Here is a 24,826-nt window from a genome sequence, read left to right as displayed (position 1 = left end):
TGTTCAAGGAAACTATCCCGGCAGCGTTCCAAGAACTCCTCCTCAAGCCCACTGCGTCCAACATGGGTCGACCAATCAATATGTAGATTGAAATCTCCCATAATTATGGCCGTCCCATTCCTGCACGCCGCACTTATTTGCGCGTTAACAGCCCGCCCCACCTCCAGATCATTATTTGGGGGCCTATAGACGACACCCACCAGCATCTTCCTCCCTTTGCTGTTCCTAATCTCCACCCACAACGATTCCACGTTCTGCTCTTTGGTTCCTATATCATCCCTTGCTACCACCCTGATGCTATCCTTAATCAGCAGAGCTATGCCCCCCCCTTTACCCTCCTGCTTATCCTTCCTAAACACTTGATACCCCTGGACATTCAGCTCCCAGTCCCTGTCACCTTGCAGCCACGTCTCTGTAATGGCCACCAGATCATATCCATTTGTGCTGATCTGCGCCACCAGCTCATCTGCTTTATTCCGAATGCTTCGTGCATTCAGATACAGTGTCTTCATCCCAGCCTTCACCTGGACCCACTGGTCAGTGGAGGAAGGCATTTTCAGGGGCATTTTGGATAGGTGCAGGAAGAATAGGGTGGTTGTAGTGGGTGACTTTAATCTTCCTGGAGTGAATTGGAGGGGGCCTAGAGCTGGGGGTACGGAGGGAGAGGAGTTTGTGAAATGTGTTTTGGAAGGGTCTGTAGAGCAGTATGTAACTAGCCCGACTAGGGAGGGGGCTATACTGGATTTAGTGTTGGGTAATGAGCCGGGACAGGTGGTTGAGGTAGAGGTAGGCGAACATGTGCCTAACAGTGAGCACAAGTCCGTCTACTTTAGGATAAAAATGGAAAGGGATGAGTGCCGGCCGAACGGGAGTGTGCTGAACTGGGGAAAGGCGAGCTATAGCAGGATTAGGAGGGAGCTGCAGGACACTGATTGGGAGGGACTGTTAGCTGGAAAGTCCACGGTTGGCAAGTGGGAGGCTTTTAAGGGCAAAATGAAATGGTTGCAGGGGAGGTATGTTCCGGTTAAGCGGAAGGATGGGAAAGGTAGGATTAGAGAGCCGTGGATTACAGGGGGTATTGAAGACTTGGTCAGGAAGAAGAGGGAGGCGTATGTTAGGTCGAAACAACTGGGTACGGAGAGTGCACTGGAGGAATATAGAGAGAGTAGGAGGGAGCTAAAAAGGGGAATTAGAAGGGCGAAGAGAGGGCATGAAATGGCTTTGGCTGCTAGGATTAAGGAAAATCCAAAGGCATTTTATTCCTATATTAGGAGCAAGAGAGTAGTTAGAGGGAAAATTGGTCCTCTTAGGGACAAAAGTGGGGAGATATGTATTGAGTCGGAGGGAATGGGGGAGATCCTGAATGAATACTTTGCGTCGGTATTCACGAGGGAGAGGGGTTCGGTAGCGTGCGGTCTCTTGGAGGGAGCTGTGGATCAGTTGCAGGAAATATCTATTACGAGGGAGGAAGTGCTAGGGCTTTTAGGTAGTGTAAGGATGGATAAAGCTCCGGGGCCTGATGGTATTTATCCCAGGCTGCTTAGGGAGGTGAAAGATGAAATTGCTGGGCCTCTGACGCAAATCTTTGTCTCTTCCTTGGACACAGGTGAGGTCCCAGAAGACTGGAGGGTAGCTAATGTGGTACCGCTGTTTAAAAAGGGTAGTAGGGATAACCCTGGGAATTATAGACCGGTGAGTTTGACATTGGTGGTAGGGAAATTAATGGAAAAAATACTTAGGGGTAGGATGTATGAGCATTTGGAGCGTTGTGATCTGATTAGGGATATGCAACATGGCTTTGTTATAGGGAGGTCTTGCCTTACGAATCTGGTAGAATTCTTTGAGGAGGTGACAAAAACGGTTGACGATGGGAGAGCCGTTGATGTCATCTATATGGATTTCAGTAAGGCGTTTGACAAAGTCCCTCATGGTAGGCTGGTAGAAAAGGTTAAGGCGCATGGGATACGAGGTCAGGTAGCTAGGTGGATTGAGAACTGGCTGGGTAATAGGAGACGGAGGGTAGTTGTGGAGGGGACTTTGTCCAGCTGGAGGCCAGTGACCAGTGGTGTGCCGCAGGGCTCAGTACTGGGACCTCTCCTCTTTGTAGTATACATAAATGACTTGGAAGAGAGCGTAGGTGGTGTGATCAGCAAGTTTGCTGATGACACCAAGATGGCAGGGTTGGCGGGTACTGAAGTGGAATGTCAGGTGATACAACAGGATATAGATAGGTTGGTGCATTGGGCAGATAGGTGGCAGATGGAATTTAATCCTGACAAATGCGAGGTGATGCATTTTGGAAGGAATAATGCAGAGAGGAGCTATGTGATAAAAGGTAGACAGATTAGGAGTATAGAAATACAGAGGGACCTGGGAGTGCAGGTTCACAAGTCTCTGAAGGTTGCGACACAAGTGGAGAAGGTTGTGAGGAAGGCTTATGGAATGCTAGCCTTTATAGGAAGGGGTATAGAGTATAAAAGCTGCCGTCTAATGCTTCAGTTGTACAGAACGTTGGTTAGTCCGCATTTGGAGTACTGCGTCCAGTTCTGGTCACCTTACTACCGGAAGGACGTGGAGGCTCTGGAGAGGGTTCAGAGGAGGTTTACCAGGATGTTGCCTGGTATGGAAGGGCTGGGTTACGAGGAAAGGTTGGAGAAACTGGGACTTTTCTCCTTGGAAAGATGGAGGTTGAGGGGCGACATGATAAAGGTATATAAGATACTGAAGGGAATAGATAGAGTTAATAGTGAGAGACTGCTCCCTAGACTGGGTACAATTACGAGAGGTCATGATTTAAGGGTGAGGGGGGAGAGGTATAATTTGGATGTGAGAGAAAGGTCCTTCACGCAGAGGGTTGTGGGGGTATGGAACACGCTACCGAGTAGGGTGGTGGAGGCCGGAACGTTGGACTCGTTTAAGGTTCAGTTAGATAGACACATGAGTGAAACGAGGATGGAGGGTTATAGTAGGGGCTATTAAATAAGGTTAGAACCTCGGGAGACACCGGAAATGCAGACTTGTATGTTAACGTTTTTGTCTTTTTATTCCGCAGGTGGAGGTCCACCTTGTTGTCAAACGAGGGGCATGCACACGGTGGGTCGTGCGTGGGCTGCTCTTGGAAGTTCCGGGAGTGGCCTAGTACTTCGTGTCGGTGTGTGTGCTTGATCCTGGACCGGTAGACGGGCGCCGCAACAGCTCGGTGACTAGCACTGCTGGCTGTGCAGATACATGGATTTGGGCCTGTGTCTGTGGGAGTTTGTGCATTCTCCCTGTGGTTGTGTGGGTTTCCTCCGGGCGCTCCGGTTCCCTCCCACACCCCAAAGATGTGCTCTACCAAATTGACACTATTCTCCCCTGAATCTGGCTAAGTTAGGGGTTCCATTCGTAGACACGCAGGGTAGAATAGGTGTAGGGTGATGCGGCGGTGCGGGCTCGTTGGGCCGAAGGGCCTGTTTCCCGTGCTGGGTTGTTCTTTGTTCTTTGAAGGAATGCTACCAACATTACTCATGCCCCCTACTCCCTTTATTATTGGGACATCCTTGACCTCTTCCCTTACCTGTACCCTTTCCTTTACTTTAGACCCTGTAATTTCACCTACCCCCGCACCCTTGCCCCACCCCCCCCAATTAGTTTAAAGCCCTATCTATAGTCCTAGTTGTACGATTCGCCAGGACTCTGGTCCCAGCACGGTTCAGACCCACACCATCCCACCTGAACAGGTCCCACCTACCCCAATACTGGTGCCAATGCCCCATAAATTCAAACCCATTCCTCCCACACCAATCCCTGAGCCACCCATTCACCTCTTTAATCCTATTTACCCTACGCCCGTCTGCACTCGGTTCAGGCAGTAATCCAGAGATAACCACCTTGTCAGTTCTACTTTTTAATTCCATTCCCAGCTTTTCATACTCCATGAAGGTACTGCACGGTAGGTTGTTGTATAAAGTTAAATCTCACAGGATCCTGAGTGAGGTATCTAAATGGATACAAAATTGGCTTCTTGACAGAAGCCAGAGCGTGGTTTTACAGAGTTGTTTTTCAAACTGGAGGCCTGTGACCAATGGTGTGCCTCAGGGATCAGTACTGGGTCCACTGTTATTTGTCATTTATATTACTGATTTGGATGAGACTATAGTGGACATGGTTAGTAAGTTTGCAGATGACACCAAGATTGGTGGCATAGCGGACAGTGAGAAAGGTTATCTCCAATTGCAACAGGATCTTGGTCAACTGGGCCACTGGGCTGATGAATGACAGATGGAGTTTAATTTAGACAAATGAGAGATAATGCATTTTGGTAGATTGAACCAGGGCAGGACTCACTCAGTTAATGATAGGGTGTTGGGGAGAGTGCAGAACAAAGAGATCTTGGATGTATGTTCATAGCTCCTTGAAAGTAGAGTCACAGGTGGACAGTGTGGTGAAGAAGGCATTCAGCATGCTTCGTTTCATCGGTCAGAGCGTTGAATACAGGAGTTGGGATATCTTGTTGAAGTTGTACAAGACATTGGTAAGGCCACATTTGGAATACTGTGTGCAATTCTGGTCACTCTATTATAGAAAGGATATTATTAAACTAGGAAGAGTGCAGAAAAGATCTACTAGGATGTTACTGGGACTCAATGGATTGAGTTATAAGGAGAGGCTGGATAGACAGGGACCTTTTTCTTTGGAGCGTAGGAGGCTGAAGGGTGATCTTATAGGGCTGTACAAAATAATGAGGGTCATACACGAGGTAGATAGTCATGTCTTTTCCCAAAGGCAGGGGAGTCTAAAAGTAGAGGGCATAGGTTCAAGGTGAGAGGAGAGAGATACAAAAGTGTCTTGAGGGGCAATTTTTTCACACAGAGAGTGGTAAGTGTCTGGAACAAGCTGCCAGAGGTAGTAGTAGAGGCAGTTACAATTTTATCTTTTAAAAAGCATTTAAATAGTTATATGGGTAAGATGGGTATAGAGAGATATAGGCCAAATGCAGGCAATTGGGATGAGCTTAGGGGTTTTTAAAAAAATAGGCAGCATGGACAAGTTGGGCCGAAGGGCCTGTTTCCATGCTGTAAACCTCTATGGCTCTTTGATTCTTTGAGACAGGATTTATTCCCACTTTGAAATAAGTAGACGTATTAGTGAGAGGCAACATTATTTTGTGAAGGGGAGGTCACGTCTCACTAACTTGATCGATTTTTTTTGAGGAAGTGACAAATATGATTGACGAGGGTAGGGCAGTAGATGTTGTCCACATGGATTCAGTAAGGCCTTTGACAAGGTGTCTCACGGCAGACTGGTGCAGAAGGTGAAGTTGCATAGAATCAGAGGTGAACTGGCGAGGTGGATACAAAACTGGCTTGATCAAAGGAGACAGAATTTCACTGGAAGGGTGCATTTCTGAATGGAGGGATCAATGCTGGGACCTTTGCTGTTTGTAATATATACATAAATGATTTGGAGAAAAATGTAACAAAGGTGGTGGATTGGTGGATAGCAATGAGGACCATTAGAGGGTACAGCAGGGCATAGATAGGTTGGAGACTTGGCAGATAGACTTTAATCTGGACACATGTGAGGCAATGCATTTTAGAAGGCCTAATACAGATAGGAAGTATACAGTAAATGGCAGAACCCTTAAGAATATTGATAGGCAATGAGATCTGGGTGTATAGGTAGACAGGTCACTGAAAGTGGCAACGCAGGTGAGAAGGTAGTCAAGAAGGTATACAGCATGCTTGCCTTCATTGGCTGGGGCATTGAGTTTAAATTTGGCAAGTCATGCTACAGCTTAAGAGAACCTTAGTGAGGCTGAACTTGGAATATAGTGTTCAATTCCGGTCACTATACTACCAGAAAGATGTGGAAGCTTTGGAGAGAGTGCAGAAAAGATTTACTGGGATGTTGCCTGGTCTGGAGGGCATTAACTATGAGGAGAGATTGGAGAAACTTGATTTGTTCTCACTGGAACGATGGAGGTTGAGGGGCAACCTGATAGAAGTCTACGAGATTATGAGGGGCATGGACAGAGAGGATAGTAAGAAGCTTTTTCCCCAGTTTGAAGAGTCAATTGCTGGGGCATAGGTTTAACGTGAAGGGGGCAAGGTTTGAAGGAGATGTACGAAGCAAGTTTTTTTACACAGAGGGCGGTGGGTAGCTGGAACTCGCTGCCGGGGAACGTAGTGGAAGTAGATACGATAGTGATTTTTAAGGGGTGTCTTGATAAATACATGAATAGGATGGGAGTAGAGGGATATGGTCCTCAGAAGGGTAGGGGGTTTTAGTTAAGTCGGGCAGCATGGTTGCTGCAGGCTTGGAGGGCCAAAGGGCCTTTTCCTGTGCTGTAATTTTCTTTGTTCTTTCTTTTTCTTTATTATGCGGGCAGTGCAGTTGATGTCGTCTATATGGACTTTGGCAAGATCTTCGGCAAGTTAACACATTGGTAGATTGTTGTTAAGTTTAAATCTCTCGGGTCCCGGGTGGGGTAGCCAAATGGATACAAAATTGGCTTGATAACAGAAGGTAGTTGTACAGGACTGTTTTTTAAACTGGAGGCCAAGTCATCTGTGGTGTGCCTCAGGGATCAGCGCTGGGTCCATTGTTATTTGCCATTTATATTAATCATTTGGTTAAGAATTTAGGAGGCATGGTTAGCAAGTTTGCAGATGATAACAAGATTGGTGGCATAGGACAATGAAGACAGTTATTTAGGCTTGCAACGGGACCTTGATCAATTGGGTAAGTGGGCCAATGTATGGCAGATGGAGTTTAATTTAGACAAATGCAAGATAATGCATTTTGGTAGATTGAACCAGGGCAGAACTTATTCAGTTAATGGTAGAGTGTTGGGGAGATCTAGGGGTACAGGTTCATAGCTCCTTGAAAGTAGAGTTACAGGTGGATAGAGTGATGAAGAAGACATTCAGCATGCATGGTTTCATTGGTCAGAATATTAAATACAGGAATTGGGACATTTTATCAAAGTTGTAGAAGACATTGGTAAGGCCATACTTGGAATGCCATGCACAGTTCTGGTCACCCTATTTTAGAAAGGATATTAACTAGAAAGAGTGCAAAAAATATTTACTATTTGACGATTTGAGTTATAAGGAGAGACTGGATAGACTGGGACTTTTTTCTCTGGAGAATAGGAGGCTTAGGGTTAATCTTAAAGGGATCTATAAAATAATGAGGGGATAGATCAGCTAGATAGTCAACATCTTTTTCCAAAGGTAGGCGAGTCTAAAACTAGAAGATATACGTTTAAGGTGAGAGGGGAGAGATACACAAGGGTCCAGGGGGCAATTTTTCACACACAGCGGTGAGTGTCTGGAACAAGCTGCTGGAGGTAGTAGTAGTTTCTCTTCGGTGTTCACGCAGGGGGACATGGATATAGCTGAGGAGGACACTGGGTTGCAGGGGAGTAGAATTGACAGTGTTGCAGTTGATAAGGAGGATGTGCTGGATATTCTGGAGGGTCTGAAAATAGATAAGTCCCCTGGTCCGGATGGGATTTACCCTAGGATTCTCTGGGAGGCAAGAGAAGTGATTGCAGAGCCTCTGGCTCTGATCTTCAGGTCGTCGTTGGCCTCTGGTATAGTACCGGAAGATTGGAGGTTAGCGAATGTTGTCCCATTGTTTAAGAAGGGGAACAGAGACTTCCCTGGGAATTATAGACTGGTGAGTCTCACTTCTGTTGTGGGCAAGGTTTTAGAAAAAATTATTAGGGATAGGATTTATAGTTATTTGGAGAGTAATGAATTGATTGGAGATAGTCAGCATGGTTTTGTGGCGGGTAGGTCGTGCCTTACTAACCTTATTGAGTTTTTTGAGAAAGTGACCAAAGAGGTGGATGGGGGTAAAGCAGTGGACGTGGTGTATATGGATTTTAGTAAGGCGTTTGATAAGGTTCACCATGGTAGGCTTCTGCAGAAAATGCAGATGTATGGGATTGGGGGTGATCTAGGGAATTGGATCAGGAATTGGCTAGCGGATAGGAGACAGAGGGTGGTGGTTGATGGTAAATATTCATCATGGAGTTCGGTTACGAGTGGTGTGCCTCAGGGATCTGTGTTAGGGCCACTGCTGTTTGTAATTTTTATTAATGATCTGGATGAGGGTATAGTTGGGTGGATTAGTAAATTTGCTGATGACACCAAAGTCGGAGGTGTGGTAGATAGTGAGGAAGGGTGTCATAGTTTGCAGGGAGACTTAGACAGGTTGCAGAGCTGGGCCGAGAGGTGGCAGATGGAGTTTAATGCGGAGAAGTGTGAGGTAATTCACTTTGGTAGGAATAACAGATGTGTTGAGTATAGGGCTAACGGGAGGACTTTGAATAGTGTGGATGAGCAGAGGGATCTAGGTGTATGTGTACATAGATCCCTGAAAGTTGGGAATCAAGTAGATAAGGTTGTTAAGAAGGCATACGGTGTCTTGGCGTTTATTGGTAGGGGGATTGAATTTGGGAGTCGCAGCGTTATGTTGCAACTGTACACAACTCTGGTGCGGCCGCACTTGGAGTACTGTGTGCAGTTCTGGTCCCCACATTACAGGAAGGATGTGGAGGCTTTGGAGAGGGTGCAGAGGAGGTTTACCAGGATGTTGCCTGGTATGGAGGGGAGGACCTATGAGGAGAGGCTGAGGGATTTGGGGTTGTTTTCGCTGGAAAGAAGGCGGCTAAGAGGGGATCTTATTGAAACATATAAGATGATTAGAGGTTTAGATAGGGTGGATAGTGATAGCCTTTTTCCTCTGATGGAGAAATCTAGCACGAGGGGGCATGGCTTTAAATTAAGGGGTGGTAGTTATAGGACGGATGTCAGGGGTAGGTTCTTTACCCAGAGGGTGGTGAGGGATTGGAATGCCCTGCCTGCTTCAGTTGTAAATGCGCCTAGTTTGGGGGCATTTAAGAGATCCGTGGATAGGTTTATGGACGAAAAGGGATTGGTTTAGGTTAGTGGGTCATTGTTTTGTAACTGGTCGGCGCAACATCGTGGGCCGAAGGGCCTGTTCTGCGCTGTAATGTTCTATGTTCTATGTTCTAGTAGTAGAGGAGGGTACAACTTTGTCTTTTTAAAAAGCATTTATACAATTATAAGGGTAAGTTGGTTATAGAGGGATATGGGTCAAATACGGGCAATCAGGACTAGTTTAGTGGCTAAAAAAAAGAGTGGCATGGACAAGTTGAGCCAAAGGGCCTGTTTCCACGCTGTAAACCTCTATGATTCTATGGTGATGGAATCTTCCACACTAGATGATGTGATGTGGCCTACATGTGACTTCTGTCTCTCATTACATGGTTGACATTTAGTAGATAAAATAACTGCTAGCCTGGATCTTTTGGGCTTTGGCTTGTTGGAGACCCTCAACCTGTTCTTCAGGATTCCCTGAATCTCCTGACATATTGGAAGTTTGAAGCACTAATGGATAATTCCCTTGAATGTTATGACATTCCAATCAGAGTTGGAGTTGAGGATCTCAGAGTTCTGATTTACTTAACTCGATAGATCCCAAGGATTGTTGGTTGGTAAATTCCTAGTTAAACTCTCAGATAACTAAATAACTGATCTTCAAAACCACCCCCCGCTTAACATCTCCCACGAACTCCCCAACACTTCAACTCCACAGCTTGACCAAGGAGCTTCCCCATAACATGACCTGACTCACCCCAACCACTCAACCTCGCCTTCAACCCCCAAGCCATATCACCAATCAGGAATCAGGTCTAACTAATCCCCACCCATCTCACCAACCTCATCCACCTACCACCAAACACATCTGTCACCTTATCCACCAATGGCAGCTGCTATTGTGGAAGGGTGGACCAAAATGAATGGTGGAGCAGGTTCAAGGGCCAAACGGCCTTCTCCTGCCTCTAGTTTCTATGAAATCTAATAGAATGTTATCATTTATTGCAAGGGGAATTATAATACTAAATGAAGGAGGTTATATTTCAGCTGTAAAGGGGACTTCTGAAACTACGTTTGCACCACTGAATAAAGTATTGTTCACTTTAAAGAAGGATGTAATGAATTGGCAGTAGTTCAAAGAAGGTTTACCAGAGTAATACCCAAAACAAGTGGGTTTTCTTTTGAGGAAAGAATCGAAAGATTAGACTAGTGTACCCTAGAATTTATTAGAGTAAGACATGACATGATTGAAACATTTAACATCCTGAGGGATACTGACAGAATGGATGTAGAGAGGATGTTTTCTCTTTTAGGAGAATCTAAAATTAAATGTCACTGTTTAAAAATAAAGAGTTGCTGCTTTAAAACAGAAATGAGGCAAAATTGTCTTAATTTGGATTATCGTGAGTCTTTGGAAACTCTTCCTGATAAGATTACAGGAGCAGAGGTAGATAGAATTTGGATAAACAAGGGAGTGAGAGATGATTTGGGTTAGGCAGGATACAGATTTGAGGTTACTGTCAGATCAGTCTTGATATTATTAAATGGTAAAGCAGGCTTGAGGATTGTATGACCTACTTCTGCTTATTGTTTATATGTTCGAATGACAGATACAAAAGTCTGAGGTCACGTACCAACCAACTCAAGAACAGCTTCTTTCTTGCTGCTACTAGACTTCTGAATGGACTTAGCTTGTATTAAGTTGATCTTCCTCTACACTCTTTGCTATGACTGTAATACTAAATTCAAGTTTCTCCTATGATTGTAACATGACAGTCTCTCCTTGCCTTCTCTGTGAATGGTATGCTTTTGTCCATATAGCATGCAAGAAATAATACTTTTCATTGCATACTAATACATGTGACAATCATAAATCAAATCAAAAATAGGCTTTGTGATTGATAATGAGGAGAAATGCTGCAGACTGCAGGAAGGTATCAATGGATTGGTCAGTTGGGCAGAAAAGTGGCACATGGAATTCAGCCGAAAGAAACGTGATGTTGTACATTTGGAAAGATCAAATAAGACGAAGAATAACAAAAAAATGGGAGGATACTGAGAGGTAAGTAGAAGAGTGATACTTGTTTTGAATGTCCATAGCTCACTCAGGGTAGCAGGATAGCTTAACAAGGTGTTTAAGATGGCATATGAATCTTTTCATTTACTACCTGAAGAAGGGATTAAAATTGCAGGGAAATAAATAGTGCTGGAACTATATACAGAATCAGTTAGACCATAACTTGAATACTGCATGCCTTAGAGAGGGCTCAGAGGAAATTTACAAGATTGTTGCCATGGCTAGAAAATTGTAACTATGAGGAAAGATTGGAATGTCTGGGGTTGTTCTTCAAACAGAAGAACCTGAGAGGAGATTTAATTAAGGTGTACACAATTGTGAGAGGTATGGATAGAGTGGATTGAAAGGTCAATGACAAAGGGGCAGAGATTTCAAATGATCAGTAGGAAGATTAAAGGGTATATGACGAAAAACTTTTGTACACAAGAATTGTGGAAGTCGATGACTCACTGCCTGAGAGGGGAATAGAGGCAGAAGCCCTCACCTTATTTAAAAGGTGTCTGAATGTACAGCTCAAGTACTGTAATCTGCAGGGATAGGGATAATGCTGGCAAGTGGGATTCGGCTGGGTTACTTATTTTTCAGCCAGCACAGATTGGCCTCTTACTATGCTGATTTTATGGGGGAGATTTTTCTGTTCCCGTTTTCATGGGGAGAATCAGTGACAGGAGCAGAAGATCATGCAAGCTTTCCGAACCATGTTTCATGTGAAGGCGTGACCTGATCATCCCCCTTCCCCACTGAAAGTCCACAGGATCATTTCTGTGAACCTCTAGATCCCCTCCAAGGCCACTACATCGTTCCTCAGGTATGGAGCCAAAAACTGCTCACCTGTTAGATTATCTATTCACGTCAGTATGAGGGCATGTCAATGTGAATTATGACTGCTCTTCCACAGCGTGTACCTGGCAGGTAGAACCCACTGGAGGAACTCAGGTTCATGAGCATTGCCCATGGGACAGAAGGTCATATCCGAGCAGCAACTGGACACTGCCCCCTGGCATTGCCACTTGGCACTGCCAGGCAGGTAATACTGGAGGCAGTGCCTTGCCAGTGCTGATGGGGTGTTGCATAGGGGAACAGAGGGTTCAGGATTTTTACTTCTGTGTACTGGGATAGCCTTTAGAAATGGCACCCTGGTCTTGAAAAAAAATAATTTGCTGGTGAGATGGATTTGATCAGAATCCCGTCACCATTAAGTCATGGCACCCACCCCTTCAATTCCTTTTGACTGCATCGATACAATGGAGAAAGTGTCACTTTTCCTGCTTGCTGCCACATTTTGCAAGAAAGTGATCAAATTCTGACCTATGACTTTGACATGACAGCTATTAATAACTTATAACTAAGGCAGGGATGTAATCAGAGCACCCATTGTGGAGATATACAAAGATTATGCAATGTCACTTAAAACTGATTGCTGTGGAAAGTTAACAGATGTGAACGAATGAGCCTGTCTCACCATAGTCTGGTCCACCAAAAAGGCTATAATGTTCAGATTGTCTGTATAAGGCATCTTCCTGCGCTGCAGCTCTGCTTCCCAGATTACTCTCAGCAATATGTCCCGAAACGTTTGATTGAAGGGACCACTATACGATAGAAATCCAGTAGCCAATAGCACATCTCCCACCAACCTAGGATACAAGAGATGGGGAGAAATCAAATGCAAATGATATCAATTCAAGAGTGAAAAAGAATGTTGTTAAACAGTAAAATCTGTTTTAAAAACATTAGCCAGAATCTTGTTTTAGCGCTATGTGACGTAACAACAAATCCAGAAGTGTACAGGACTTGCGTTCATAAGTGGGATAGTGATAATGCAGCAGGCAGAATTTAATATTCAGGTGCCTGACTAATCATGCACTGGGAGAGGGCACAATGCCAATGATTCTGCCCTTACCTCACATGGTCAAAAGTTTGGGTGCCATAATTAATGATATCTAGACAGGCATTCATTCATAATCCTTCATAATCTGTCTATCTGATGGGAGAAAGGAGAATATAACCGCTGCCATAACCTCTTTGACTTTGTTTCACCAGATATCCTGAACCACTGTTCCCATTTGCTCATCTTCTGCCACCTCCCACCTCTCCCCCAGCCCCCCAGCACCATGACCCCACCCCCCTCCCTGGATAATCTCACATACTGCTTCTACACCATTGTTCCCATATTCCCACAAAACTCATCTCCAAACTCCATGGTCTGGGCCTTGGCTCCTCCCTCTGTGACTGGATCCTGAACTTCCTAACTCACAGACCACAATCAGTACGGATAGGTGACAACACCTCCTCCATGATCCTCAAAACTGGTTCCCTCCAAAGCTGTGTTCTCAGCCCCCTACTATAGTCCTTATATACCTATGACTATGTGGACAAATTCTCCTCCAATTTGATTTTTCAAGTTTGCTGATAACACCACTGTAGTGGGACAGATCTCAAACAATGATGAGACAGGGTCCAGGAATAAGATAGAGAATCCAGTGAACAGGTGCAGCAACTATAATCTCGCCCTCTATGTCAACAAAACGAAAGAGATTGTCATCAACTTCATGAAGTGTAGAGGAGAACATGCCCCCCTCTACATCACCAGGGACGAAGTAGAAAAGGTCGAGAGCTTCAAGCTTTTAGGTGTCCAGATCACCAACTTGTCCTGGTTGCCCCCTCCCAACACTATAGTTAAGAAAGCCCACCAACGCCTCTACTTTCTCATAAGATTAAGGAAATTTGACATGTCAGGCATGACTCGCTCCAACTTTTACAGATGCACCATAGAAATCATTCTTTGTGGTTGTATCACAGCTTGATATGGCTCCTGCTCTGTCAAAGACTGCAAGGAACTCCAAAAAGTTGTGAATGTAGCCGAATCTATCACGTAAACCAGCCTCCCATCCACTGACTCTGTCTACACTTCCCGCTGTCTCAGCAAAACAGCCAGCATAATTAAGGACACCACGCATCCCGGACATTCTCTCTTCCACCTTCTTCCATCAGGAAAAAGATACAAAAGTCTGAGGTCATGTACCAACCGACTCAAGAACAGCTTCTACCCTGCTGCTGTCAGATTTTTGAATGGATTTACCTTGCATTAAGTTGATATTTCTCTGCACCCTAGCTATGACTGCAACACAATATTCTGCATTCTCTCATGCAGAGGGACCTCGGGGTCCTTGTGCATGAGTCGCAAAAACCCAGCTTGCAGGTGCAGCAGGTGGTCAGGAAGGCGAATGGGATGCTGGCCTTCATAGCGAGGGGGATTGAATATAAAAGTAGGGAGGTCTTGCTGCAGCTGTATAGGGCACTGGTGAGGCCGCAGCTGGAGTACTGTGTGCAGTTTTGGGCGCCGCACCTGCGCAAGGATATTTTGGCCCTGGAGGGAGTGCAGAGGAGGTTTACTAGGCTGATACCAGAGTTGAGGGGATTGAGCTATGAGGAGAGGCTGAATAAACTAGGCTTGTACTCGTTAGAGTTTAGAAGAATGAGGGGAGATCTCATTGAGACGTATAAGATGATGAATGGGATGGATAGGATAGAGGTGGAGAGACTCTTCCCGCTCAAAAAAGACAGTAGGACTAGGGGGCACAGCCTCAAGATAAAGGGGAGGCAGTTTAGAACGGAGTTGAGGAGGAACTTCTTCACTCAAAGGGTGGTGAATCTCTGGAATTCTCTGCCCGTTGAAGTGGTGGAGGCTGCCTCGCTAAATATTTTTAAGACACGGGTTGATGGGTTTTTGATAAGAGAGGGGATTAAGGGTTATGGGGAGAGGGCGGGAAAGTGGAACTGAGCCACAACAGATCAGCCATGATCTTATTGAATGGCGGGGCAGGCTCGAAGGGCTAGATGGCCTACTCCTGCTCCTATTTCTTATGTTCTTATGTTCTCTATGAATAGTATGCTTTGCCTGTATAGAAGTAATACTTTTCACTGCATGCTAATACAGACAATAATAAATCAAATCAAGCCTGCCATTCTGGAGTGAAGTCTCAGAGCAGACAATAAGTACAGTTTAGCAATGTCATCCTGCAGATTCTCCTCCAGTCCACCCAGGAATGGTTGGTAGCGACTGTTTTCCAGTGATAGTAGCAGGAAGATCTTGCTACTGACCCAACAAACAACTGAGCAATGGTGAATCTTATACTTAGCATTGACCATAACCAGGTCCCCAACTCCACGTCAATGTCAACATCTCCATCCCTGACCTGTACCTCAGAACTTGTGGTGTTGTTACACCAGTGTCCCTGGACATGAACCCACACTGATCCTGGATCTGAAGCCACTTATTTCTCGCTTTCTGCTGAGTTAATTGCAAAGCTACCATGACATCTGGTGAAGTAGTTTTTTAATGAGTGCATTGTGCTAATTTTCTAGGTCCAGGAGATTCTTGCATTGGACAATTAGACAATGAGATCTTAAGATATAGCAGTAGAATTGAGCCATTTGGCTCATCAAGTCTACTCTGCCATTCAATCATGGTTGATATGATTCTCATCCCCATTCTCCTGCCTTCTCCTTGTAACCCTTGATCTCCTTATTGATCAAGAACTTATCTATCTCTATCTTAAAGACACTCAGTGACCTGGCCTCCATCGCCCTCTGTGGCAACAGTTCCAAAGATTCACCACTCTCTGGCTGAAGAAGTTCCTCCTCATCTCAGTTTTAAAGAAGTATCCTTTCACTCTGACGTTGTGCCTTTGAGTTCTAGTCTCCCTCACTAGTGGAAACATCCTCTCCATGTCCACTCTCTTTAGGCCTCTCAGTATTCTATAAGTTTCAATTAGACCCAGACTCCTCAACCGCTCTTCATATGACAACCCTTCATTCCTGGGATCATTCCTGTGACAAGGCCAGTATATCGTTCCCCAGGTATGGGGTCTAAAACTGCTGACAATATTCCAAATGGGGTCTGACCAGAGTCTTATACAGCCTCAGAAGTATATCCCTGCACTTGTATTTTGGCCCTTTAGAAATGAATACTAACAATGAATTTGCCTTCCAAACTGCCAACTGAACCTCCATATTAACTTTAAGAGAGTCCTGAACCAATACTCCCAAGTCCCTTTGTGCTTCAGATTTCTGAAGCCTCTCCCCAGTTAGAAAATAATCTGCGCCCCTATTCTTCCTACCAAAGTGCATAACCTCACACTTCTCCACATTGTATTCCATCTGGCACTTCTTTGCCCACTTTCATGCAGCTGAATGCATAGCTGAGGGATTGGTGCAAGGTAGAGGGCTTCACTTTTGTAGACCACTGGGAGGTATTTGTGAGAGAAGGGCAACTGTACAGGAGGGATGGGGAAAATTTGAATGGGAGAGGGACAAATGTCTTAGCAGGGAAGTTAGCTGGAGTGTTTAGCCAGGGTTTAAACTAATAGGGAGGGGGGGTGGAGATGTGACTGATAGCTCAGTAAACACTGGGGTCGGGAGTGAGTTGGGTGATAGGGTAGGTTTGGGTGAAAGGAAAATTGTCAGGGAGAAGGAGGTTCCGAGGGACACTCGTGGGTTGAACTGTGTCTGTTTCAATGCGAGGAGTGTGACAGGGAAAACGGATGAGCTGAGGGCCTTGATGTTTGTGAGGAAGTTAGATGTGGCGGCAGTAACGGAGACGTGGTTACGGGAAGGGCAGGACTGGCAGCTGAATGTTCCTGGGTACAAGTGTTTTAGGTGTGACAGAGGAGGGTTGAAGAGAGGTGGTGGGGTGGCACTGTTAGTAAAGGAGAACATCACAGCAGTGCAGAGGGAGGACAATATGGAAGAGATAGGGATTGAGTCGCTGTGGGTGGAGTTGAGGAATAAAAAGGGAGAGATTACGATGCTAGGGATATACTATAGGCCACCCAACAGCCCGAGGTCAGTGGAGGAAGGTATTTGCAGAGGCATTTTAGATAGGTGCAGAAATAATAAGGTGGTTGTAGTGGGTGACTTTAATCTTCCTGGAGTGGATTGGAAGGTGCCTAGAGCTGGGGGTTCGGAGGGAGAGGAGTTTGTAAAGTGTGTGTTGGAAGGGTCCCTGGAGCAGTACGTAACTAGCCCTACTAGGGAGGGGGCTATACTGGATTTAGTGTTGGGTAATGAGCCGGGGCAGGTGGTTGAGGTTGAGGTAGGCGAACATGTGGCTAACAGTGAGCACAAGTCCGTCTACTTTAGGATAAAAATGGAAAGGGATGAGTGCCGTCCGAAGGGGAGGGTGCTGAACTGGGGGAAGGCGAGCTATAGCAGGATTAGGAGGGAGCTGCAGGACACTGATTGGAAGGGACTGTTAGCTGGCAAGTCCACGGTTGGTAAGTGGGAGGTTTTTAAGGGCAAACTGATAATGTTGCAGGAAAGGCACGTGCTGGTAAAGAGGAAGGATGGGAAAGGCAGGATTAGGGAGCCGTGGATTACAGGGGGTGTCGAAGACTTGGTCAGGAAGAAGAGGGAGGCATATGTTAGGTCGAAACAACTGGGTACGGAGAGTGCGCTGGAGGAATATAGAGAGAGTAGGAGGGAGCTAAAAAGGGGAATTAGAAGAGCGCAAAGGGGGCATGAAATGGCCTTGGCCGATAGGATTAAGGAAAATTCAAAAGCATTTTACTCTTATATTCGGAGCAAGAGAGTAGTTAGAGGGAAAATTGGTCCTCTTAGGGACAAGGGAGGGGAGCTATGTATCGAGTCTAAGGGAATGGGGGAGATCCTGAATGAATACTTTGCGTCGGTATTCACAAAGGAGAGGGGATCGGTGTCGTGTAGTGTCTTGGAGGGAGCTGTAGATCAGTGGAAGGAAATATCCATTATGAGGGAGGAAGTGCTAAGGTTTTTAGGTAGCATAAAAACGGATAAAACTCCGGGGCCTGATGGTATTTAACCCAGGCTGCTTAGGGAGGAGAAAGATGAAATTGCTGGGCCTCTGGCACAAATCTTTGTCTCTTCTTTAGGCACAGGTGAGGTCCCAGAAGACTGGAGGGTAGCTAATGTGGTACCGCTGTTTAAAAAGGGTAGTAGGGATAACCCTGGTAATTATAGACCAGTGAGTTTGACATCGGTGGTAGGAAAATTACTGGAAAAAATTCTTCGGGATAGGATGTATGAGCATTTGGAGCGTTGCGATCTGATTAGGGATACGCAACATGGCTTTGTTCGGGGGAGGTCTTGCCTTACGAATCTGGTAGAATTTTTTGAGGAGGTGACAAAAACGGTTGACGATGGGCGAGCCGTTGATGTCATCTATATGGATTTCAGTAAGGCGTTTGACAAAGTCCCTCATGGTAGGCTGGTAGAAAAGGTTAAGGCACATGGGATACAGGAACAGGTATCTAGATGGATTGAAAACTGGCTGGGCAACAGGAGACAGAGAGTAGTAGTGGAGGGGTCCTTTTCTAGCTGGAGGTCTGTCACCAGTGGTGTGCCGCAGGGCTCAGTACTGGGACCTCTTCTATTCGTAATATATATAAATGACTTGGAAGAGGGCGTACGTGGTGTGATCAGCAAGTTTGCGGACGACACCAAGATGGCAGGATTGGCGGATAGTGAGGAAGATTGTCAGGTGACACAGCAGAATATAGATAGGCTGGTATACTGGGCAGATAGATGGCAGATGGAATTTAATCCTGACAAATTGATGTATTTTGGAAGGAATAATGCAGGGAGGAGTTACAAAAACCCAGCTTGCAGGTGCAGCAGGTGGTCAGGAAGGCGAATGGGATGCTGGCCTTCATAGCGAGGGGGATTGAATATAAAAGTAGGGAGGTCTTGCTGCGGCTGTATAGGGCATTGGTGAGGCCGCAGCTGGAGTACTGTGTGCAGTTTTGGGTGCCGTACTTACGCAAGGATATTTTGGCCTTGGAGGGAGTGCAGAGGAGGTTTACTAGGCTGATGCCGGAGTTGAGGGGGTTGAGCTATGAGGATAGGCTGAATAAACTAGGCTTGTACTCGTTAGAGTTTAGAAGAATGAGGGGAGATCTCATTGAGACGTATAAGATGATGAATGGGATGGATAGGATAGAGGTGGAGAGGCTCTTCCCGCTCAAAAAAGACAGTAGGACTAGGGGGCACAGCCTCAAGATAAAGGGGGGGGCGGTTTAGAACGGAGTTGAGGAGGAACTTCTTCACTCAAAGGGTGGTGAATCTCTGGAATTCTCTGCCCGTTGAAGTGGTGGAGGCTGCCTCGCTAAATATTTTTAAGAAGCGGGTTGATGGGTTTTTGATAAGAGAGGGGATTAAGGGTTATGGGGAGAGGGCGGGAATGTGGAACTGAGCCACAACAGATCAGCCATGATCTTATTGAATGGCGGGGCAGGCTCGAAGGGCCAGATGGCCTACTCCTGCTCCTATTTCTTATGTTCTTATGAGCATGTATGGGGTGTCAGGGAGGGAAAATACCTTTGATGGGGGAACATGTCGCATCCTTTCAGAGCGGTTTGTCCATCCTCTGTCCCCACGTGGCACTTAGCTCTCACCTGTGGCTCCCCGTAGCTGTTTGCATGCGACAGCGACCACACCCCGGGCAACGGCATTGACATGCCAGCTAAATCAGGTAAGGGTAGCTGACAGGTCTCAATCCTCGGTGAGATAGGGAGATGTCTATCCCAGCTTGTGAAGACAGACTCCGGAGGGTTGAGCGGAAGAGACCAATAGAAGGTCCAACGGTCAAGAAGGTGGTCTCTGCAAGTGTCATGGAACGTGAAGAGCAGGACAAGACACAGAAGACGTCCTGGTCATCCACTGCACCTAGTCCCACCTCCAGCCGTCTTGACTCTTGTCTTGCCACTGGATCTAGATGGGAATTGGGAAGAGAGAGTGAGGCTGACGCTGCGCAACTCTCCCTCACTTTAATCCAAATCAAGCGCTAGTTTCGACACCATCATCATCAGTGTCCTGTTCAACCCTTGAAGCCCTGTGGCGATGGGTGAGTGACGAAGCAGCAGATGTGGGTACACTGGGAGCTGTAGTCACGGACCTGCACGCAGGTCTAATGTCGTTTTCCACTGACTGAAGCAGCAGTGGAACCCGGCGTCTATCTGGGCGACTGAGCAATCCTCTTCAGGTTCGCACTGCTCACCTCCGTAGAATGAGGAATGGGCTAGAAAAGGTGCCCTAAATATTACCTGCTTCACCACACCCTGGCCAGTTTACTGCGGCTGGCGGGGATCCCATCTTGTGGATCCCATCTGTGTCACGAGGTGACACAGCTCAGCATTGGCACTTGGAACGCGTGCATGCTTTTAGACAACCCTACAGCAGACAGACCAGAGAGAAGAACAGCCTTAGTTACCAGAAAGCTTGCAAGATATGACATTGACATTGCAGCTGGGCAAAACTCGTTTTGCCAACGTAGGTCAGTTGACTGGAACTGGAGGTGGATACACTTTTTTCTGGAGCAGTCGCGGCAGCGATGAGGGTGGCGATGCTGGAGTTGGATTCATCATCAGGAGTCACCTTGTTCAGAAACTTGATAGTCTATCCAAGAGTGTGAATGACCGACTTATGACATTACAGCTTCCGCTATAGAACAGAAGTCAAGCCACCCTGATCAGCACCTATGCCCCCACAATGAACAACCCGGACGAGATGAAAGACAAGGTCTATGAAGAACTAGACGCCCTACTATCAGCAGTGGGCAGTACTGACAAGCTGATCTTGCTTGGCGATTTCAATGCAAGAATAGGGTGTGACTCTGCAACCTGGCAGGGAGTCATTGGGAGGCATGGAGTGGGCAAGTGTAACAGTAATGGCCTACTCTTAGTGAAGACCTGTGCAGCACACGACCTCCTCATCACCAACACAACCTTCCGTCTGCCTACCCATAACAAGACCTCCTGGATGCACCCCCGCTCTAAGCATTGGCATCTTATCGACTGTGTCATTGTCAGGATAAAAGACAGGCAGGATGTCAGAGTAACCAAGGCCATGTGTGGTGCTGACTGCTGGACAGATCACAGGCTCATTGTCTCCAAAATGAGGCTCCGCATTAGACCCAAGAGGCGACCACAAGGAAGCAAGGTTATGAAAAGAATCAATGCAGCCAAGCTAAAGGACCCCAGCATAGCTTCAGCGCTGGCTGAAGACTTAGAAATCAAGCTTGCTGACCTACACCTCACAGGCAGCGCTGAGGATGACTGGGAACACTTCAGGGATGCTATCCACACATCTGGACTGAAGATGCTCGGGCCCTCCACCCGCAAGCAGCATGATTGGTTCGTTCAGAATGATGAGGAGATACAGGCTCTACTTGTTGAAAAGCACCGTCTTCATCGGGCCTGTCAGAACGACCCATCTTCAGCTGCTAAGAAAAATGCTTTTCCCAGTGCTCGCAGGACAGTCCAGAATATTTCGACGAGTGGCTGCCTTTTGGTGAGTGTGCTGCATTGTAATTACTGTATTTTGACTTAATTCTAGTTCGGGAGGGTTTTTGTTTATTTTGGCGCTCCGTAGCGGGAGATAGGCGCGGGGGCTGCTGGGAAGGGAGCGCGGGAGTATAAAAAGAAGGCCAAGGTAGATAGCGGGCAGCGTCGGGAGCGGGCAGCGGAGTGAGGCGGGAAGCAGAGTGAGAGGTAACAGGGCTTAAGCTCACTGGGCTTGGGCAAGCGCAGGCTTGGTAACAGGAATTAATAGGACACCTTAATAGGGGGCAAACATAATGGCAGGGTCTAGGGTTACACGTGTTCACTGTGTTCGTTGTCATATGTGGACATTTCTGGAGACAGCACATCTCCCGAAAGCCCACATATGCGGGAAATGTCTAGAGGTGCAGAGATTAAGGGCCTGGGTGAGGCAGCTGGAACTGAGGCTGGAGGATATGTTTTTAGTTAGGGAAAATGAGGAAATAATGGATAGGGACAGTAACACTGAGCAGATACTAGGACCTAGGAGGAGAGATGGATGGGTTACAGTTAGGAAGAGCAAAAAGTAAAGGAGTCATAGCACTAGGATCCTCGCACATTAGGCGTAGACTAGGTCACTGAATAGGTCACTGAGACAGTGGGACGGCGGTGCGGGCTCGTTGGGCCGAAGGGCCTGTTTCCTGTGCTGTGTTGTTCTTTGTAATAAACTGTGTAAAATGCAGGATGCCTGGCTGAGCGCCAAGGCAGATGAAATACAGGGATATGCTGACAGAAACAACTTGAAACGGTTCTATGAAGCCCTCAACACTCTCTATGGATCTCAATCTCTCAGGAGTTCCCCCTCCTGAGTACAGATGGTACAACTCTCATTACAGAAAGGGCTCAGATCCTGCAGAGATGGGCTGAACACTTTGAAGCTGTCCTCAACCGACTGTCATCTATTAATGATAAGGCAATAGACAGGATTCCCCAGGTTGATATCAACAGAGCCATGGATGACCCACCGGTAGTAGCCGAAGTCATGAAAGCTGTCAGCCAGCTATCCAGTGGCAAAGCCCCAGGGGCAGATGCCATACCCGCAGAGATCTATAAAGCTGCTGGTCCTGCACTTATCGAGAAGCTCACTGAGTTGTTCCAGTCCGTTTGGAAGCAAGGATCCATTCCTCAGGAACTTAAAGGTGCTTCCATTGTACACCTCTACAAGAGGAAGGGCAATCAGCAAGTATGCAACAATCACTGAGGAATCTCGCTGCTCTCCATCACAGGAAAAAGCCTCGCAAGAGTCCTGCTAAATCGTCTGGTCACTCATCTGGAGCTGGGCCTGCTTCCAAAGTCACAGTGTGGCTTCCGCAAAGGTCGTGGGACTACTGACATGATTTTTGCTGCGTGTCAATTTCAGGAGAAGTGTCAGGAGCAGAACTGCGAGCTCTACACAACCTTTGTTGACCTCGCGAAAGCCTTCAACACTGTAAGCCGACAAGGCTTGTGGAGGATCATGTCAAAGTTCGGCTGCCTCTCCAAATTCATTCAGATGGTATGCCAGTTCCATGATGGAACGATGGCCAGAGTACTGGATGGCGGAGAATCCTCTGAGGCATTCCCAGTCACCAATGGTGTCAAACAGGGCTGTGTGCTCGCACCCACACTGTTCAGCATGATGTTTACTGCCATGCTGAATGATGTCTTCCAGAACAGTTTTGCTGGAATCAAGTACAGAGTGGATGGGAAGCTTTTCAACCTGAGGAGACTTCAAGCTATTACCAAAGTGAAAGAGACTGTTCTGAGAGATTTCCTCTTTGCCGATGACTGTGCCCTGTATGCTGGCTCAGAGCCAGAGATGCAAGTCAGTATGGACAAATTTTCCAAGGCTTGTGACAACTTTGGACTCACCATCAACATTAAAAAGACCGAAGTCATGCACCAGCCTGCTCCTCATGCACCGTACACAGAACCCATAATCACAATCAAAGGGCAGAAACCACAGGCAGTGGACCAGTTCACTTATCTTGGCAGCACCCTCTCCCAAGCAGTGACTATTCATACAGAAGTTAACTGCAGAATAGCAAAGGCAAGTTCTGCTTTTGGTAGACTGCGCTCCACTGTATGGGAACATCGAGGAATCAGCCCAGCAACAAAACTGAGGGTCTACAGCACCGTGGTACTCACTACCCTCCTGTATGCCTGTGAAACGTGGACTCTGTATCGAAGGCTTGCAAGACAGCTCAATCATTTCCACATGACTTATCTTCACAGAATATTACGCATCTGATGGCAAGACAAAGTACCAGACACTGAAGTTCTCTCTAGAGCAAGTCTACCATCAGTCCACACACTGCTGATGAGAGCACAGACCCAGTGGGCAGGTCATGTCATCCATATGTCAGACGAGCGCAAACCCAAGCAGCTCCTTTTTGGGGAACTCTCTGCTGGAAGACACTCGCATGGAGGGCAGAAGAAACGTTACAAAGACACACTCAAGGCCTCCCTGAAGTTGCTTGACATTGACACGACCACCTGGGAAACACTGGCACAAAACCGCCCTACCTGGCGCTGCCTCATCCACAAAGGCTGTCAAGCTCATGAAGCAAGGTGTATTGCTGAAGCACAACTTAAGCGCGAGCTGTACAAGTCCAGAGCCACCAGCGCAACAACTACAGTGTCTGCACAAGCCTGTTCAATATGTGCCAGAACATTCTGTGCCTGAATTGGCCTGATCAGTCATCTTCAGACACACCACAACCAGCCTCAAAATGACTAATGGTGTCGAGGTCCTCATCGATGACAATGGATGAACAACAACACGATGAATGTTTACGTAAAGTGCCTTTGTGTTTGTTTTTATATTATCTTTTTGAATCCCATCATTTCCTGAATTCTCCTTCCTTTTAACTTTTTTCATAATTTTCCATCTCTGACAATGAATCAGAGTTCTGGGATTGCCAGTATTTTGCTCTTGCCTGTTGATTTGTGCTTTAAACTCCTTGCACTGATCTGTCCATCTGATTTTCTCTCCACTCAAGCCATCAATCAGTGCCGATGCAGCTTCCATCTTTCTTCGACATGTTTCTGCATCTTCTACCAAGTCCTAAACAATAAAAAGAAGTCATGACCCTCAGCTGTCTGATTTGGTTTGACAAAACTACAGCACACAGAGGAATAAGTAACTCATATCAGCAACAACTGGAGACTCTACATCCTTACAGACAACTCTGAATGTGTATTCATTCATTGGGTGGCTTGGCATGTTGCCAGGATGAGACACATCACTGACCGGCTTGAAATGATATTGGACTGGGAGGGGGAGGATCCACTTGCTGTGGTCCATGTTGGAACAAACAACATAGGCAAGACTAGGAAAGAGGATCTGTTCGTGGATAATCAAGCACTAGGAACTAAATTAAAGAACAGGTCCTCAAGGGTTATAATCTCTGGATTACTACCTGAGCCATGTATGAAGTAGTCTCGGAATGAGAAAATTAGGGAAGTAAAGTAAAGTAGGGCAGAAGTCTGAGTAGTGTTGAGGAGCAGAAGGATCTTGGGGT

General features: G+C 46.4%; 1 protein-coding gene across 1 annotated transcript in view; it reads right to left on the bottom strand.

The window, feature by feature from the left end:
* Window positions 1-24,826, bottom strand: part of LOC145345623 (dynein axonemal heavy chain 8-like) — a 1,557,438-nt gene that overhangs the window by 308,167 nt on the left and 1,224,445 nt on the right. Inside the window, exons 74-75 of the mRNA XM_080193457.1 lie at window positions 24,242-24,369; window positions 12,434-12,605 (exon numbers count right to left, since the gene is read on the bottom strand). Of these exons, the coding sequence (XP_080049583.1) occupies window positions 12,434-12,605; window positions 24,242-24,369 (300 nt within the window). The remainder of the gene's footprint in view (window positions 1-12,433; window positions 12,606-24,241; window positions 24,370-24,826) is intronic.

Source organism: Carcharhinus amblyrhynchos, chromosome 7, assembly GCF_965287045.1.
Source record: "Carcharhinus amblyrhynchos chromosome 7, sCarAmb.v2.hapA, whole genome shotgun sequence".
NCBI classification, from domain to species: Eukaryota; Metazoa; Chordata; class Chondrichthyes; order Carcharhiniformes; family Carcharhinidae; genus Carcharhinus; species Carcharhinus amblyrhynchos.
The sequence above is the reverse complement of the archived record's forward strand: the minus strand, read 5'-3'. Positions and strand labels throughout refer to the sequence as shown.